The 19,412-nt window shown below is 47.8% G+C and overlaps 1 protein-coding gene and 1 pseudogene across 1 annotated transcript in view; one reads left to right on the top strand and one right to left on the bottom strand.

Annotated features, from left to right (window-relative positions):
- Positions 1–19,412, bottom strand: part of Disc1 (disrupted in schizophrenia 1) — a 352,530-nt gene that overhangs the window by 282,665 nt on the left and 50,453 nt on the right. Inside the window, exons 2-3 of the mRNA XM_023700878.1 lie at positions 9,764–10,779; positions 3,777–3,846 (exon numbers count right to left, since the gene is read on the bottom strand). Coding sequence (XP_023556646.1) covers positions 3,777–3,846; positions 9,764–10,779 — 1,086 coding nt within the window. The remainder of the gene's footprint in view (positions 1–3,776; positions 3,847–9,763; positions 10,780–19,412) is intronic.
- The window catches only part of LOC101588280, a 39,332-nt pseudogene continuing 31,046 nt past the window's right edge, over positions 11,127–19,412 (top strand).

The following is a 19,412-nucleotide window of genomic DNA, read 5'->3' as shown; positions in this document are numbered from 1 at the left end:
GGCCTCAAGAGGCGCGAGCCTCTGTTGAGGAAAATGGGACCTTCCCTGTTCCGGAGCCCTGGTGCTGCAGGCAGCGACTGCTCCCGCTCACATGTGGGCCAGGCTGCTTGGCTGTCAGCTGTCATAGCAATGGACCTGCCAGCCCTGTCTTCAGGGAGATTCCAAAGGTAACTACAGTTTTAAGTCACAAAGCACAGCAAAGCCGACAGCCCAGAGCAGCACCCAAGTTCCACAGGCCCCCAAATGGCACCCAGTTCCCTCTCATGCGGGCTGTCCTGGAGACATTCTTCCCTTCCCCGCAAATGCAATACGTGGGGCTTCTCTCTGCTCCTCACATCCACCATCCTTGGAAGGGGCAGGGGCTCCATCCTGAGCTTCAGGCTCTAGGCCACTGCTTGGTCACTGTACCCTGAGAGGAGTAGGGCAGCTCCCCACGGGTGCAGGAGGCATAAGCGTGGGTGACACACCATCTCCCCACAGTGTAGGGGACAAAACTCGCCCAAGGCAGGATTCAGACAACAGGTTATGGAAGTAGAGGCAAGTTGGTCTCCCTTTGGGGTGTTTCATGCTGGGCCTCTTCTGTGATCGATTTGCTGGCTAGGCCTCCAAGGTTGCTTGAATTTCTTCATGTTGCATATGGGGCAAGAGTGAGACTAGAGCCATTAAGGCAAGGCTGATTGCTTCTCCTGTCAAGAAGGCCATTCTAGGCCAGCAGGATAAAGTCAGGCGCCACATAGAAACGCTGAATTCCCACATCTGGCTGCTTCATCTTAATGGCCCCTCCTTTCTCTCTTTGGAAATGAAGTGCTGGGTATGGTTGACGGTGAGCACAGAACAAAGCAGGGGGTACGTGGGCACAAAGGTGCAGGAATGACCCAGACACTGGGCCCACAGCAGGTCATCACACGCTCCCCTTTTCTCCCTCACAGCCAGGTCACCGAGCCTGACCTGGCACCCCACATTCTGGCTGCAGCTTCTCTCTTGGGGTGCACCAAGGTCTCATCCTAACCCTTCCGCTGACCACAGGCACAGGAATGCACTAACACAGCAAAACTGCTGGAGACTTGGAGAAAGAAAACCCCATGAGCAACACATTTTTCCTCCCTGTCCTTTCATGCAGTAACGTAAGGCAATATTAACTTTGCTTCCCTAGAGAGAGAGCGAGAAATAGAGGTCAGAGGCGCCAGCATGTGGAGGAGACAAGAAACCTTCCACACTGTTCAGCTGCGCCTCTCCCTGAAACACAAACTCTTTTTCTGAGGTGAAAGTAGAACGAAAGAGAAAAGGGCCTCAGAATCAGGAGACATGTTTCCTTTAGTGAACCGAGGTAAATCTTGCAAGTTTCACAGACCCTGCCTGACACAGAGCATAGCTGGGCTCTGTGCCTGGCCATGAAATGAAGCTCGTTCCCACAGAATGGGAAAAACAGAATGCCACAGCCCTTCCAATGGTTTTAGAAGTTCTGGAGAAACTAGGTTGGAAAGGATGCAAATTGCATTTCAGCAATATCCTGACAAGAAATGCTTCTCCTCCTCAACATCATACAACCATTCCTGATGTACTCTGGTCAGCCTCTGAGATTAATGAATCACCTACATGTGCCAGGCCAAGCCCTGGTCCTGCTTGAGCCCTATGTCAGATAACATGAGCTTGTTTCAATTCCCTGACAGTGGCCAACATCTAGCCACTGGCCTCCCAGACACTCTCTCTGGACAGCACGCCACCCCTCGAAGTCTCTGTGCTCCCCTTACCCTCAGCTCTTCCCCTCACCTGGCCCAGTCTCCAGCAGGAGAAAGATGCCCTCTAGGGACCCTGTCTGCCTCTCTTACTGGAAGGGACATATTGTTCATAGGTTTATCATCACTGTACACATGTTGTGCCCCTTCAAGCCTGTCTCCTCTTAGAGACAAGAGCAATGAGCTATCATTCACTGACTTAGGTGCCATGGTTACCTACAACATGGCTCACAAGACAGAGACACGAATATCATTTGGGAGCTTATTAGGAATGGAAGGCCAGCCAGGCATGGTGGTGCAGGCCTACAATTCCAGCATTCTGGGAGGCCAAGGCAGGAGGATCACCAGCTTGACCTCAGCCTGGGCAGTTTACTAAAACCTTGTCTCAAAATAAAAAGGGCCAGAGAAATAGCTCAATGTGAAGGCTCTGTATTCAATCCTAGCACAGAGAGAGGGGGTAAAAAAAAAAGAAGAAAGAATGAGTGGAGTCTCTCCAGCCCTACTTCATACTTACTTAATCAGGACCTGCGTTTTAACAAGCTACCTGTTCAGGCCATCGCTATAAACATGACATCTGAGAAGGACGGTTAGAGATGGTAGGTTGTCAACAGTTATTTTTCACATAAGCCAGAGTCTATACAAGTGTCCCCTCTACTTGCTCCAATCTGGACATGGCAGATGAGCACAGAGCTGGCAGGAACAAAAGAATCAAACTCAAACAAGAGTGGGGAGCTTAGGCCTAAGCCTAACTGTCCCATCTGGGCACAAAGCAGCGTGGTCCACATGTGACCTGTGTGTGCCACCCACAGCTGGGCCCAGGGCCACATGGCCAACACTGGGGGCTTTTGCCACCCCCACTCACCCTCCAGCCAGCATCATCATAAAATCTGTTGACCTATAGAAAGAGGGGCCAGAGAATACAAGAACCGCTAACTGCTTCTCCTTTCCCACTGCAGTGGCACCCACAGTGAGAGAAGATGGGCCAGCTTTGACTGTGTGCACTTCTTTGAATAGGATGTCCAACTTTCTGTAGCGATCACCCTATAGTTCAACAGTCCATGATGTCTTCAATGGGAAACACCAGAATACAGACCAAGGAGGTTAAATTTCTAAGACTTAAGCCCAACCCAGCTTACTGAAGAATCCCTGAGTCTATAGTCTATTTCCAGGCCAGGCCTGTGTGCCCTAAACCAGATGCCAGCAGCATCTGTTAAGCAAGGGGTGTCTGGGAGGCTGAGAAGTCACTCCAAGCCTTCTCTCTACTCCCATGGCCAGCAGAGATGGGGCTGAGATCTTGCAGTCAGCCTCTGTGGTCCTTAAGACTCTTCCCAGACCCATCTCACCTGAAGCTTTCTCCCGCTCCATCCTCCTATGTCCACTCAGCCCTGTCAGTCTCTGGCACAACTCCTATTTTGCTGCCTTGTTTTTGCTGTTCTTCTGTGTGTTTTCATGACCAACTCTACTATCTTCTGGCCTCGTGTTGCAACATTTCTTTTCTGTCTTGGGTATGTCTAATGGTGCATGTGGACATGTAAGGCGCTTGACCCCTTTTGGCACAGCCTGACATCTCTTGAATTTATCCCAGTTCTACTTCTGGTCCTAGAGGGTCTGAAGTCTTACTTCCTTAAAGTTTCTAGTGCTGGCACTGTAAGACCAGACAGTATGTCCACCTTTCTATCCTGTTGCTGGCCTCACCACCTGGCCCATCACAGACACTCAACAAATATTTCAGATGATGGGGTGAATTGCAGATATGCTATACATCAGCAGATGACAAGCTGACAATTTATTTTGTAAGTCCTCTACCTATTTCTGGACATACCTATGTTCCAAAGGCTCCTGAATGATCATCAAGTGCTTTGAAATCTGCAAATATCAACACTGTAAGGTGCGGTGGCCGACCTTACAGGTGATGCTTCCTGAATGGGGACATCAGAGAAGCGGGTTGTACAGTTCACCAGGAGTGAAGGAGGCAGAGGTGAGGAAGGAGGGGAAGAAAAGGGCAAAGAGGAAATAATCAACAAACAAATTAAAACTCACCTTGATCATAATCATCATCACCAATTGCTTTCTGCTGAAGTTTCTGAAGCTTTAATTTTAAAGTTGTTGCCTGTATTGATTTTAAGGGAGGGAAAAACAAAAACCAAATTACAATACCATTCAAACAAGCTCATTTTCTGAAAGCTATGACCACCTCAAAACTATCAAAAGTGAACTTATTCATTCTCTTTTCAAAATAGGCACTCAAATTGTACACTTTTCCAATGCCAGATGCATTTATTTCTCAGAAAAGAAAGTTATATGAAAGGAAAGTGTGATTTGAATGTGAAATACCCAAAAGAGTTTTAATATTAATTTAAACAAAAACATCACACTGTGCCCTGCGTGCATCGGACGAAGGAAGACAGATCTGGTGGGCAAATGGGCTCTGTGTGGGTGTCACAGGAACTCGATGAAGCAAAACACAGAAGAGCCAGCCTTCCTCGGCTAGGAAAACATACCTGTTACCTACAACATAAAAGAAGGGTAGGGCAGTCCTCGTTAGCTGGCTCTGAAGGTTCTGCTTTGGTGCTCCATTTTACACAGGAGCCTCCTGAGGCACGGGACGAGGATGGCAAAAGAAGGCTACTCACCCACTGTTGCCAGGAACAGAGGGAGAGCAGAGCAGACGGGAGGAGCTGGGGCCAAGACTGCGCCCTTCCAGGCCGTCCCATGGTGACCCACCTCCAATCAGTGCCCCCCAGCAGCACATTCAGCTGGGAGCTCCTCACTGGACACTTCTGCTGTTGAGCAGAGCATCCCCATTCATGGCCAAAAGCCCCACCTCCGAACGCTCGAGACCTCTGGGAAACTATTCCCTCTAAGCATAATGCCGGTGCTCAGGCTGACCAATAGCCCGGATGAGTGCCCTCAGCCTTGGCATAAGCAGGACAATAACAGCAGGCGCCTCTAACAGCCCCCTTCATCACATACGCTGCCCACTATTGGGACTTTCTTGCTCCTGTGAGAGAGGTCTAGGAGTTCCATACTAACAGAGTGCTTTCTGCCGCACCCCTGCTCTGAATAAAGTGAATCCCACTGATGTTCACACACCAGAACCCAGGGCTAACACTGGTTGTGATTCCCCTGTCCTGTGGCACACAGCACAGACCACAACTACAAATCAGCTATGTCCAGCGCCAGCATCTGCAGCAAGATATGAGTTTAATTTGACATGGGAAGAAGACAGACTTGATTTTGTTCTGACTCAAATGCTTTCCATCAGAGCTGTTTCTAGTGATGATGGTGACATAAGGGAACCATGCTCTGCACCAACCTGTCTGAAGCACTCGTAGGGCTGAGCACATTTAATCCTCAGCAACCACAGTCTACGCTCTACACAAGAGCATCTAGAGGCACAGGACAGTTAACTGTGTGGGTCGCACAGTTGGGAATGGAAAACACCAGGCTACACAGACAGGTAGTCTCCTTAACCTGCGGAGCTGCAGAATTCTGGGGGACAGCTTATAAATCCCCACACTTGGGAGCCAGGACCAGGTTCCCCAAGAGTTCCAGCCTTGCAGTCTGCACACAAACCCTAGCAGTAGCTACACCTGCTCTCCTAAGGAAGAGCCTTCTGGAAGGTTGTCACTGATTATTCATTTCTGAACTGAGTGCAGGCAGTAGAGAGAAAAGGAACTATGTATTTAGGGCTGGTACTTTTCTTTCTAAAACTGAAACTTGTGAACTCAGCCTGGTATGGTACAGCACTTGGGAGCTGAGGCAAGAAGATTGCTGTCAGTTTGAGGCCAGCCTAGGCTACATAGTGAGTTCAAAGCCAGCCTGAACTCCCTAATAAGACCCTGTCTCAAAACATAAAATAAAAACAGAATAAAACTCATCAACTAAAGTTAAATCAGGCCACAACCCCTGGAATCTCAGCTCACAGGCCCTCTAGGGAACCAGCAGTTCCCAGACCTGGCATAAAAAGTCCAGAAAGAACAGCACTGAGGGAGCCACATCTGCCTGGGGCCTCACAGATCTTGGTGTATTCAGAGCTCCAGATCCTCAGGAAGATGTATCTATATTTGGGTAAATGAGTCAAAAGGGAGGAGAACCACCATCGCCACCAGAACCAAGAGGGCCAGCGCTGATGGACTGCCTTGTACTCTTCGTGTGACTGTTGAACATAGTATGTCAACTTAAATGAATTAAAAGGGCTGGGCAGACAGCTCAATGGGCTAAGTGCCTGCCTGGCAAGAGCAAGGACCTAGGTTCAATCCCTGGTACCTCATGCCATGCTGGACCCTGAACCCCAGGTTCAATATGCTGGCCACCAAAACCAGGCATGATGATGCATGCCTGTAATCCCTGCACTGAGGAGTCTGAGCTGAGTAGCATGACTCTGTACCAGATAAACAAACAAAAATAATTGAATGGATTAAGAAACACCTGGTAGATTAGTAAAGCACAGTTCCTAGTGTGTCTGTGGATGAATAACATGTAGGCCAGCAAATGGTCCTCCAGTTGTGAGTGGCACCAAACCAATAGGAGGAAATCAAAAGAGAAAGAAGGAAGTGCGCCCAGTTTTTAAGAGCGCCAGTCTTCCTGAGCAGGTTGGCCCTTTGCTGCCACTGCCTTTAGTTTCTTCAGCCTTCTAATGCTGACTCTCTTACAATGCATTAGCAACTCCCCAGGGAGCTCCCAGGCCTTTGGCCTTGGACTGGCAGTGCAGCCTTGGTCCCTCTTGCTCTTCAGCTGCTGTCTTCTTGGGCTGAGAAGCTACTGAATCCCCTCACTCTTCACTGGGCAATCATTGTAAACTCTCCTGCCTCTGATCTTGTAGTCCTACTTAAAAACTCCCTTGCATAATTATATATACATTTTTTATTGATTCTGTTCCTCCAGAGAACCCTAAAAATGCCCCTGGCCAAGGCAAGCCTCTGTATGAGTATCTGCAGGGAACAAAGCTAGCCTTTACACTCATGCTCTATCGCCTCACCTGACTCAAAACTTAGATCTTTCAGATAGAGAAATGCAGATATGTTGCTGGGATTTGTTTAAAGATCTCTAAGACAGATAGTGAGGTTAAGCTCAACAGCCTATGTTATAGGGTAATAATATCATTAAGCTTCTCATCTGGAGGGTTAACAACTTAAGTTTGCAGGCCAAAAATTAGAGAAAAAGAAGGGCTGCAAGGACAGCCAACATTCTGGCCCTAGCCTTTCAAGGTCAGTGAAGACCCAGGACATAGGAGAACCCTATACTGTAACATCTTGTAACTCAGTTGTGTCCCAAATTTTCTGATCAAGGAGAGTATGGGGCCACAGAGGAAAGGGATTGATGATGTAGAGTGTGCCCTAAGGAGAGTCATATGGAGAGAAAACATTCTCTCAGGCTTTCACAGATAGCAAACTGGTCAAGCAATGGCTGTGACTCATCCACATGGCTGACACTGACAAAGGATCTACAAACTGCGGTACAGGGTTCCAGGATAAATCCTGAGGGGATTTGACTGACCTTGGCAGATACAAAAGTTACATTCTTGTTATATAGGTCTTGCTTTATCTTGGTCTTAACCATCCAGCAGAAAAGTATAAAAAGTAAAGCCATATTAATATGCTGAGCTATAAAAGGCTCACGTCAACAACTTCTGACATTGCCAGTCCTACAGATAACCCACTACTATTATGGACTACCAGACCATATTGGAATATTTTGCTGAATTCACACACCTACAATATTTAAATGGCAATAGAATACCCATCTCTGACAAAACTAAACAAAAAAGGAATACAAAGGAAAGACCATTTTATATCTGTATATACAAAATAGTTAAGATAGATATACAGCTATTTCCTCTTAATTCAATGAGAAGAAAGATTGTACTAATAGTATTTGGACAGGATATCATGTCTGTATCTTGTACTATGGGGAACCACTACAAAGACAACAATATGTACTATATTAATTATTGAAACTCCTATTAATCGGTTTTGAAACTGTCTCATTGCTATTTATTTCTCAATAAAATTAATTTTAAAAACACTAAAAATAAAAATTAAAAAAATAAAGATCTCTAGAATACATGGTTGAAAACTGCCTCTTAGACCAGGGAGAGTGTCCCAGGGACAGCCTCCACCGATGCCCTGGGCCTTCGAGTTCCTCTCTCTCAGATTCTCTTCTCCTGCCCAGGATATTCAAGTAAAGAAATTGTCAAATATCTGTGGCCTACCATCATGAGATTAATTACTTCACTGAAAAACATTATTTGAGCCCCTGCTGAGGGGCAGGAAGCACTAGGTATTGGGCATCTGCACTGTCTAGGAGAAACCCTTCTGGATGCAGAGCTCACAGCTGCATGGGGCATGGACCAGAGACAAACCATGATTGATGGTGTTGAGTGCCATAGCAGGCAGGGGCCACAGGAATGTAGTGAAAGGAAGGGTTCATTTGATCTAGAGGACAGGAAAGTTCTCCCAAGAAAGTGGTTGCTGATCTGTACTAAACAAGGAGGAAGGTGGAGGGGACGATGCCACCGTAGGCAGAGGGAGATGGAGATCAAAGGCAGGAGACACAACTTTCCCTGTCATCAGCTAAAGCAGCAAGAGGAGGAGTTAGGGCCACTAGGACCCAAGTGAGCAGGGTCTCCATTGTCAGGATAAGGAACCAAATACTGACCTAGGGCATCACAGAGCCAATGAAGACTGCAGGCACAGGATAACACAGCCATCAGTGCTGTAGAGCCAACTTGATTAGCCCCGTTGAAGATGAAGTGGAAAATAGACACAGAGAAAATGGACTGGATCAAGAATTCCTTGCAAAACCTTAGCAAAAGCTAAGGAACGTCTGAGCCAGGGCAGTGGCCGTGGCCAAGGATTATGGATTGGTGGCAAGATGGCATGGGCTCAGAGATGGGTGAGGTAGGGTGCGGTGGGGTGGGGGTAAGGACGTGGAGGATGCTTTGGCTCTGGCCAAGGAGCTCAATGGATTTGGTTCATTCAAACCTTCACAGGTGACACCCTCAGAGCAGATGTGGTGGGAGTATGTGTCTACCTCAGGGGCTCTAAGCACCTCCCAGAGAGAAGGTCACATCTCTACCTGATTGCATGCTCTCCCCAAGTCACAAGTCGGTGGGCAGCTGAGATCCCTGAGGGCCAGAACAGGACAAACAGGGATATGAAAGGAGACACCAGGCTACAGGGACAGAACTGGGAGCAGATGAGATGCATCTGCAGGGAATAACTTGGACTTCAAACTTTCTAGATTCTCCTTCCAAATGCTACATGAATGGATATTCTACTTCCTGCTCCTGTGCATATACATAAACACACTTAAACACACCATTTCAGAGTCTATGCAGCCCACCAGGTCAGTCTCCGATGTCCCTACAGGTTTCTCTGGGAGCTGCTTAGGGTAGAACAGCTCTGCCCAATCTGGCCATAGCCACCTCTCAGAGGACAGTGGCAGCACAAGGCCAGCCATGTACTTTCCAACTCCAAGGTTCCTACCTCCTCTTTAAAGCCTCAGAACAGTCCTATGAGGTGGTGTTGCCTCTCAGTAAGGAAACAGAGCTAGAGGTATTAATGGCTAGAAATGAAATCTCCTGGCTCTGAGGAGGGCAGCTCTCCCTGTATGGGACAGAGTAAGATCAGGGAATGGGCAGGTGAAGATCAGGGTTCCAATGCAGGAAGTCCCTGATTCGACATCCTGCACCCTTCTAAACTTTGACTATCTCAGTCTCCTCTGCCCTCACTTTCCTGTTTCAAAATCAAACTTAGCTGAGCAAACTACACCTCACTTGGCCAGGAGCTGTAGAGGAGCCAGCACTCCAGTGGAGAACAAGCCTCCGTATACTACACACAGAGATGGAAAAGAGCTTCTGGGTACAGGCTGAGATAAAGGAGACAGTACAGAGACCTCTGTGACCAGCCACCACCACAGGAGCTACTGCAAACTCCAAGAGCCCTCAGCCATGGTCCCTCCCCACCCTAAGCCCAGTGCCACCCTGAGCTCTCAGCCATGACCAGCACGGTGGAGACACTGACCTCCAGCTGCCTCAAGCCGCTCTGCAGACAGTCGTGCAGCACAGGCTCGCATCTCCTGAGCAGGGCATCCCAACCATGAGCATCTCCTGAGTTGCAGCCCCTGTCACCACAGCAGCCAGGCAGCGTGGGACCCAAGGAAGAGCCTGCATCGAGGTCCAGGGAAGAAAGCAGGTCCCACTCTGGGCATAAGCTGCTCCCTTCCTCCTGGGCCAAGTCTGTAGAGCCCCGGGTAGCTGCAGGATAGAAGGACCCTGAGAGATATCCAGGGTCTCCATGGGGCCTGTCTGAGCTGGAAGGCACAGCTCCGATGTTGGCACAGCTTTCATGAGGGCACTCAGCCTCTCTGGATGGCGGGCAGCGTTCTGCCTCTCCATGTTTCCCTGCAGAGCTAAGAGAGAGCTGAATGAAGCTGAAGCGGGAGGCAAAGGCTTCATGGGGACCAGAAGGGGCTGGTGGGGTGAAGAGGCCTCTTTGGACCCTGCAGTGGTGGCCACTTGCTTCTGCTGGTGCCGAAGAGTCTGTGGCGTGGGCGCCTCCTGCTCCTCCATTGCAGGCTGTATCCTGGCTAGTGACTGGGGTCTTGCCACTGTCCACAGACAAACGCTCTTGTCGAAGCCCAGTGTCCCCAGAGCTGCACAGCCTGTCCATAAGCCTGGTGCCAGTTCTGAGCTGAATCCCAAAGTGTACTGGGGCCCCAGAGGCTCTGCTCACAGAGGTCTGGGCCTGATTTAGGTGGCCCACAGAGACCACAGTAGGGGCTGGTGAGCTCTTGCAAGCAGGACACTTCGAAGAGGGGCCTTGACATTGGCCGCTCAGGCCAAGGGCACAGTGTCCAGCCCCAGATGCAGAGTGATGGGACTCCTCACCACTCACCCCTCCTGGGACACAGAATGTTGTATCTGCCACTGCAGGGAGGAACCTGATCCCAGGCCCAGGTATGCTTCTCATGTAGCCTGGCCTCCGTGCCAGCCGCCGCCTCCGATGGCATGCTGCCCGTGCTGAGCACTCTCTGCCACCTGGAAGAGAAGGGAAAACAGAAAATCTCACTGGCTAGCAAGAATGGGCCCGAGTTGAGGGGTCATCTCTGGATTCATCTATCATGAGCCAGGATAGCTGAGGGGTCTAGGCCTGAGGTTATGTGCAAATGCTGACAACCCTCAGGAGGTGCTGCTCTCAAACATGCAAATTATCAGCGAGTGCCTTGGGCCCTTCTGCAAGCAGAGGATTCGGCCAGCACTGCCGCAAGGCATGCAATACCCCAGTACAAACTCAGGGGTTGAAGCTGTGTGGCTCCTGGGCCTCCAGCATCCTGCCAGGACTCTTTCAGAGTGAGCTCTTCTGACCTGGAGAGGCATAGGACACAATGACCTGCAGCCAGAGTGTCAGCATGCGACACAGCCCAATGTCCAGGCCTGTGCTTCAGCTGCTCACTGAACAGCACAAGAGCTGTAAGGATATGAGTTCTCCAAGTCCCCACACCCACGCTCTGCTTCCCAGGTGGCTGCCAGGGACACATTTCATCCATCCTTTCATCTCCCCAGGGGACTGGAGGCCTGTGTGTGGCTTCCCAACCTGACTTCCTCACCCATATGTGCCACAGGAATGGGAGCGAAGACAAACACCTCATAGCCTGATTCAAAAAACGAAGGTACCACTTTTTAGCTGTGTGACTTCCCACAACGTCCCTGTGCCTATTTCCTTATCAGTAAAATGGAAAGGGCATAAAAGTGCCTAGCAGGCCTGCGGAGATAGTTCAGTGGTCTAAGCGCCTGCCTGGCAATCACAAGGACCTGGGTTCAATTACTGGTACCTCATGTTGTGCGGCCCTTGAGCCCCAGGCGCACCATGCCAACCACAGAAACCAGGCATGGTGTCGCATACCTGTAATCCCAGCACTGGGAAGGCGGGAAGAAGAGGATCATTATGAGTCTGAGCTGTGTAGCAAGACCCTGTACCAAATAGAGAAATAAATAAAAGATTTTTAAAAACAATAATAAAAGTTCCTAGGGCCGGCCAAATAGCTTAGCAGATTAAAGCACCTGCTTAGGCAGCACACAGCGGCCGGGATTCAATTCCAGGCATGCCATGCCAGTCCCCCACCCCCACCCCCCAGGCGAGCTAAGACAGCGATTGAGACTGGGCATGGTGGTGCGCACCTATAATCCTAGTGCTTGGGAGGCTGAAATCAGGAGAATCACTACAAGTACGATCTATGTAATGAGACCCTGTACTAAATACAAAAAAAAAACCACGAAAAGAAAGACAGAAAAATAAAAGTCCCTAACAACCATAGGGTTGTTATGTTAAACTCAGTTACGAGGCAGAGCTTTCCTGGCACCTGGTCCAACCATTCAAGAAGTTTGGAGGACTCTGGGTGGCCCATGGGACTCTGGTGAGCTGCATCCCCTGGCCCCCAACTGCAGGCATGGAGCTTTTGCTGGCACTGATCCAACCTTTTAAGAACTTAGGAGGATTCTAAGCAGCCTATGAGATCCTGGTGAATCCAGCCCACACCCACTACACTGAAGCTTGGTTGAGTACCAGCCACCCCTACTGGTAGTGAGAGCCTTGGTGCGGCCTGTCCTGCTCCCTATGATAGCAGAAACCTTGCCAGTAGTTACCCACGCTCCACCGCTCTGCCACCCTTGCTAAACCTGAGTGATTATTGGGAGCTTCAGAAATGCCAAAATGCAGCAGCAAAAGGCAATCTCAATCCTCCAGCTCTCAGAATAAATCCAGGGGACAAAGACATACAAGAACTTGGAAATCACATCCCTGAAATTTCTGAAATGATAGCAACTGAAGTAAAGAAACAAGTCCATCAGGCTATAGAAGACATAAGAGCAGAAATAATCTCACAAGTCAAAAAAGAAATGACAACAATTGTGAAAGAATTGCTCTCCACAGCTAAAGAAGACCTAGACTAAAAAAAAAAAAAAAGAATAGAATAGAATAGAAAAATGATACAAACACTGAATGAACAATACAAGAAAGAATTAAAATGCATGAAACAGATTTAAATAGATACCCAGGAAATTAAGAATTCCATTGAAAGCTGGTAAAGCTGCTTGAACAAAACTAAAGATACTTTCAGACCTCAAAGACAGCAGTGCAGCTAATGAACATGAAAGAAAAGACCTCACAAAACTAACAAAGAACCAGGAAATAACAATTCAGCAGCTATAAGACAATGTAAAGAAAAATAATGTAAGAATAATAGGTATCAATGAAGCAGCAAGAGACAGCACAAATGACATTAAAAGACTATTTGCAGAAGTGCTAGCAGGAAATTTTCCAAACACGAGAAAAGAATCTGACATACAGAAGAAGAGAGCCATATAATGGAACTCCAAACAGCCAGAATCAAAATAAATCTCCAGCTAAACAGAAAATAATCAAGATCTCAGAAATTCATCAAAATAATAGAATGTTAAAAGCTGCTAGAGAGAAGAAACAGATCATGTACAATGGAAAGCCCATCAGAATCATGGCAAGTTCTTCAACACAAACCATCAAATCAAGAAAAGCTTGGAGGGAAATATTTCAGGTCCTGAGAGAAAATAACTTCCAACCCAGATGGATATGACCTGCAGAACTACCTATCAAATTCAATGGCTAGATAAGATCCTTCCATGACAAAGAACAATTGAAGACATTCATGAACACCAAACCAACCCTACAAAGAGTACTGACAGATATTCTAGAAAGAGACAGAAACAACCAAATCTTCAAGAACAATAGAAAGGGACCACCAAACAGAGCAAGAAATTTTAAAAAGGGGGAAAGTATGGAACGTATAGCAGAAAAATAACATGACAAAGATAAGCCAATACATACCAGTTATAACAATCAATGCAAATAGCCTCAATACACCAATCAAAAGAAACAGACTAGCAGGGTGGATTAAGAAACAAAATCCAACAATATGCTGCATACGAGAAACATATTTAACTGAAAAGGAAATTCACAGACTCAAAGTCAAAAGATAGAAAATAATTCTCTATGCCACAGGAAACCAGAAAAAGCAGTGTGAGCTATTCTGGTTGCTGACAGTATTAACTTCAAACCAAAAATCAGTCAAGGAGATAAAGAAGATCACTATATACTTGTTAAGGGAAAACTGCAAAAGGAAAAAATAACAATTATAAATATATATGCATCTAATATAGGAGCACCTACCTACATAAGACAAATTTCAATAGCCATGAAAACTTAAATAAGCAATAATACAATTGGAATGGAGGACTTTAACATGCCACTGTCACAAAGAGATAGATCACTAGGTAAACTGAATTACTAAATGTAGATGACCTAGAATAGCACCTGGCATCCCTAAGTGTATTGGTTTAAAAAGATCAGTTACTTTTTCATATTCCATTGCCTTCATAAAGTCTTTTCATCCACATTCATTACATTTGCTCCCTACCAAGACCATGTAAGCAAACTAGGCAGGAATTACCATTATCCCCTTTATAGCAAGGCCACTGAGATTCAGAGATGACTCCTGAGCAGCCCAGTCTGATGCCTCTATCAGCCCATACGTGCCATGGGCTCAGGGCCCTACCATGTCACGTATTAGGCAAGACAGAGATACAAATACATGACAGGCAGCAATGGACACAACTTATAGGCACACAGCGACCCATAGTGAGAGGTGAGACAAACCCTCACTCCAGACCTGGCCATTCTTCATCCCAGATCACACATCGTCCCAGATCACACATGGTACCGGAATATACAAGACTTGTTACCAAGATCTTGGGGTGCCATTAGGTCCTCTAGAGATTTCCTAAGCAAAGAATTGAACACAAAAGCCCAAAAGTTAGCAAGGTTTGACATCTATTGAAGGGAGGGGGAAATGTATGTTCCACAGAGTGAGTACAGCCCGATTAAGGTAGGAAAAGAAGTACACTATTCAGGTGAGAGTGGGGCGCTGAAAGAGCTTACCATGGCCACAAGGTTAATGGCTGCCCTCTTTTGTACCATCCACTCTTCAGGCTGATGTCAGATCTAGTTCAGACTATTGAAAACCTGCTTGATTTCATATCAAAAGCATCGAAAAGAGCACTTTCTGATTGGTCCCAGGTGTAAGGCTTGGACACATATGTCCTGGATCTCTGTGATGTGCCCAGCCAGCTGGCCACAATCTAATATCTTGCCTTGTCCAGGAGTACACGTGGTCCTGGAAAGCACATGGTTCTGGCACACACACAATCCCAGAGCACACATGATTCCAGCATCTTTGTGGTGCTGAGCACATGACACTGGGCACTGAAGACCCCATTGAGCCAGACTGTGGTCTCGTTGATGTGTGACATCAATGCTAATTCTGGAAGGATGAGCTGCCTGTTCTCTGACTGAGCATTTGGAGACAACATAGGCCAAGACACACGCCTGCCAACTCCAAGACGTTGGAAAGTTGATGCCACCCAGCATAAAGGGATTTTGGAAGCTTACAGTACAGGGAAGATGGAAACAAAAACTCAGGTGGGAGGAGAGCAAGCAGGGTAACAGAGGGAGGGAAAATGTAGCCCTCCACCCAGGAAAGTCTACTCTCCTCCCATTTAGTGATAATTATTCGAAGCCTAGAGAGCTTTTCTTTGCCCCTCCCCACCCCCAAATTCAGATCCAATCTACCAAAGTTTGGGGCAACATTCAGGCTTGTTGGGTTTCTAACACCCCCCTTTTCTCTACCCTTTGCCTTCAAAACCACCAGGCAAGATAATAACTTAAACAGCAGGAAGACAGAAGAGTTCTGTTTCCACTTCCTTTGCAACAGAGGCCAAGGAAATTGAAACCAGTAGACATGATGAAAATATACAGAAAGAACTGTGAAGAAGGCATGGCTGGTCACACTTGCCCCAGTCAGATGGGGACTCCACCTTTCTCTGGTATTTCATCCTCCAAGGATGTAGTGCTCTTTACAGCATCAGAACTAGACTAGCCTGGGAACATCAGGCCAGGGCTGTGGGAGGCCAGGAAATAGCAGAGCAAGACCCAAAGACAGATTCTACACCTTCAGGAAAACCAGAAAAAATGGTCTCTATGAATAAAGAGTCCAAAATGAAATTAGAGACACAACATTGAATTCTGGCTTCAATGACCAAAGGAAAATAATTTTCATCTTAAAATTTGAGTCCAGTGAAATCTACATTGTCTTTTTACTTAAAAAAAACCTTACACTTATGTTTTTAAATCCAAGTGCCAGTCATGTTAAAAGAAGAATGTTAGGTGGGAAATAATTTGCTTGAAGTTCATTTCTGTTCGAATCCTACATGCTCTTTTCTGGGAGCCTCTCACAAAGGGTGCACCATGGATGCTCTGATGGAAATCATAGCTCCTGCCAGAGCAGAAGGAAGTAGAGAGAGCCACAGGCTCTCCAAGGTACTAAGACCACCTGCCAGAGACATGGCAGTGGCAGAAACACGTGATGACCCTCCTGTGCCTGTCTGCAGGCTCACAGGTCCAGCTCCCACCAGTGGGCTTCCAGAGACAGCTGAGAAGCAGAGCTCCCACACAGCAGCAATCTTGAGCCTCAGGAAGACAGAAGAGCACAGCAGCAGGGCAGGGGCACTCACAGCTGCTATGGAGAGCACTTCTGGAATGAACCAGGAGGAGCAGAGGAAGCCTACACAGAGAGACTCAAGATATCTAGAAAGATCCCGTGTCCCATAACCATAGGTCCCCTTTCTACTCTTCTTTTCCCTTCTTTTCTTTTTAGACAAGGATTTTGACATCACTATGACCAGAAATCCACCCACACTTGTAGTAGCATCCTACCTGATCTCTTACCCCTTGGATTAACTCAATACCCAGGCTCAGCCATCAGCCTCACCTAGAGCAGGGTTGTGATGCTCTTTGCCCAAGAAGGCAATGCTTCCTCCCTGGCCTGAGTGCAGTCAGCTCAGAGGCTCAGCAAGCAGAAGTAGGAAGGAGGGTGAGGCCAGAGTACAGGTGGGCTCTGAGCGTGACTGGGAGGCAGCTGTGCCAGTCCCACTCTGTGAAACCCCCTAGGTGGCCTATGCTACTCACATGGCCCAAGAACAGCTGGTCTCTCTGGGAGAGGGAGGCTGGTGCAGCCTCAGGCTCTTGTGCAGCCGCCTGCTCAGAAGAGGAAAGATTCCAGGTAGAAGGCCAGAGTCCCTCAACACAGACCTGCTGGGCCTGGTTATACAGGTTCCCTCTCCACCTGCTCCACCCAGTGGAGGTGATAGGAGGTGACAGGCAGAAGCTTAGGACAGATCCAGGAGCCTCTATCTGCAGCTCAGCTGGGTGCCTGGAAAATCTGCTTGAGGACTTGTGGGAAGCAGAGTGCCTTCCAGCAAGGCTAGAGAGCAGGAATCCTGTGCACTTGCTCCTGCTGTGCTGCGCCCATCTCTCTAACCGCGCCATCCTTCACCTCCCAATGCCTTCCCCATCAGCAACCATTCCCAACCTCCAGGGCATGCAGCTTCACTACCGGTCCATCCCACCACGCCCTCCAAACTATGGTTAACACCGTGAGTTATTTTCTTTGATATATATATATCAATTGTTCACAATTTATGCTCTATACCAGCTTCTTGAGATCCTGAAATTTTTTTTTAAATCCTAGCATATATAGTACATGGAGAAGAAATTAAAATATACATTGGCTAGACAATACTCATTTTAAAATATGAAATCTGAAATGTAGCTTAAGAAAGCACAATACCCATGAATTTACATCAAGATCTTAAAACCAAGGTTCAACAGGACAAAATGCATGGCCAGGTTTGGCACATCGCTGTCTGCTCTGCCCTTCGTGACACTAAGGCTCCACAAGGAAGGAACACTGGCCTCCTGAGGGGACATGCTGGGGCTTGGAGAGCTGCAGAGAAGGCAGGGAAAGGATTCACACTTTCATGTTCAAGGATACAGGACATGACTCAGGTATAAATGCACAGTGAAGAATAAATGAATACCACGTCTGCCTTTCACAGAAGGAATTTTAATCCTATCTGTCACGGTGAGGGCACAAGGTCTGAAGACAATCAGATCAGACAAAGATTCAGAGCTAGAAAGAAACCCCACATCCCGGGGGATTATCTTGCTTCCGAAGATCAGAATCCAATAATGTACTAAGCGCACACCATTGCTGCGTGTAAGTTCATCTTCCTTCAACAGACCGCAGAGCCCTGGAGCACTCTGAAGCAACTCTGGGACACCAGATCGAGCATCTGTTGAGCACGACACTTCCATTCCGGTGGTGGGAGCTGCTTCAGTAAACAGTTCCGCACTGACCCGGATGTTGTGCGGGCTGCAGAGAAGAGCAAGGCGTCAACCCTGCCATCAAACTGCTTGTGCTCTAGCAGGGGATGCTGTTCACCAAAGCAAACATGGCTCCAAGGAAGGGAGAACGCGCCTGCCATCACGTAGAAGGGGAGCAACCAGATGAGCTCAGTGGCTGGATCTGACAGCCCTCACCCTCAGCTAGGCAGGAGACTGTATCCCAGAGGGCACCCCAGCAGAGGGCCCCCTAAGCCACCTCCTGGGAGAGGAGGGAGGATGGCTCTGAGCTTAGTGGGACAGGAGTAAGTGTAACTGCAAAGACATTTCTGATATTCACCCAAAGAGGCTCACTTTATCTTCTGAGGAAGTACCCCTGCAGGGGCCCCGGCACAGAGCTGCTCAGCACCTGGCCCAGGGTGCACGCAGAAGCAGTGAAGAAAGCCACACCCACAGCCCCACGACCCTCCGGCGCATACGACATCACAGAAAGAAGTGTTAGAAGTAATGTAGCAAACCCACCTGTCACTGCCCCGTCTGCATGCACACATGCACACATGCACGCACACACACGCACACACACACGCGCGCACACGCACACACGCGCACACACACGCGCACACACACGGGCGCACACGCACACACGCGCAAATCCTCAAGCAAGTGCCAGTATAGGTAACAAAGAAAAGTTCCTAGAACTGGGATAGAACTGAAATTACTCTTCCTGTTACCCTAAGAATGTCCCCCAAAATGTATAAAAGCAGTATCTTATTAATACCTACTTTGCTAACTCAGAATTTGTGAATTTTGGGAAAGTATACAAGTTGGAAACTTGTCTCCCCCACTTTTCCCTTAAGCTTCCACTTATTTCCCTTGATTTCATCTTTTCTGTGTCAGCATACACATAAAATATAACATTCTTTACTGTACAGTACAAATGTTAATATAGCCTTCACGCTGCACTAAACGTAATATGTAGTCTAGAGATATTTAAAGTACATGGGAGGATTGTGTAAATTATACACAAACACTACAATATTTCCTATAAGGAACTTGAGCACACCTGGATTTGGGGCGAGGGGTACTGGAAATGATCTCAAGTGGATACACGGGTGTGTCTCAGTCACTTTGCCACCCATGAAACACAGCACCCAACACCCATGGTTTATAGGAGGAAAAGTACATTGCGGCCCACACTTCCAGCCCCTAATGGGTGGGCTTCCAGGGGAAAGGGGACATGGAACAGCCGCTCACCGCATGGCAGCCCAGAAGCAGGAGGGGAGGGAGGAGCCCAGAAAGACAATACACCCTGCCGCACTCCCAGTGATCAGACCTCCCCTCCTGGCCAACCCCAACCTCCTAAGAGTAGGTTTAGCTACGGAAGTCATCCCTGCATGAATCC

This window comes from Octodon degus, unplaced genomic scaffold (assembly GCF_000260255.1).
Source record: "Octodon degus isolate 3935 unplaced genomic scaffold, OctDeg1.0 scaffold00127, whole genome shotgun sequence".
NCBI classification, from domain to species: domain Eukaryota; kingdom Metazoa; phylum Chordata; class Mammalia; order Rodentia; family Octodontidae; genus Octodon; species Octodon degus.
Note: the sequence above shows the minus strand (reverse complement) of the source record. Positions and strands in the feature narration are given on the sequence as shown.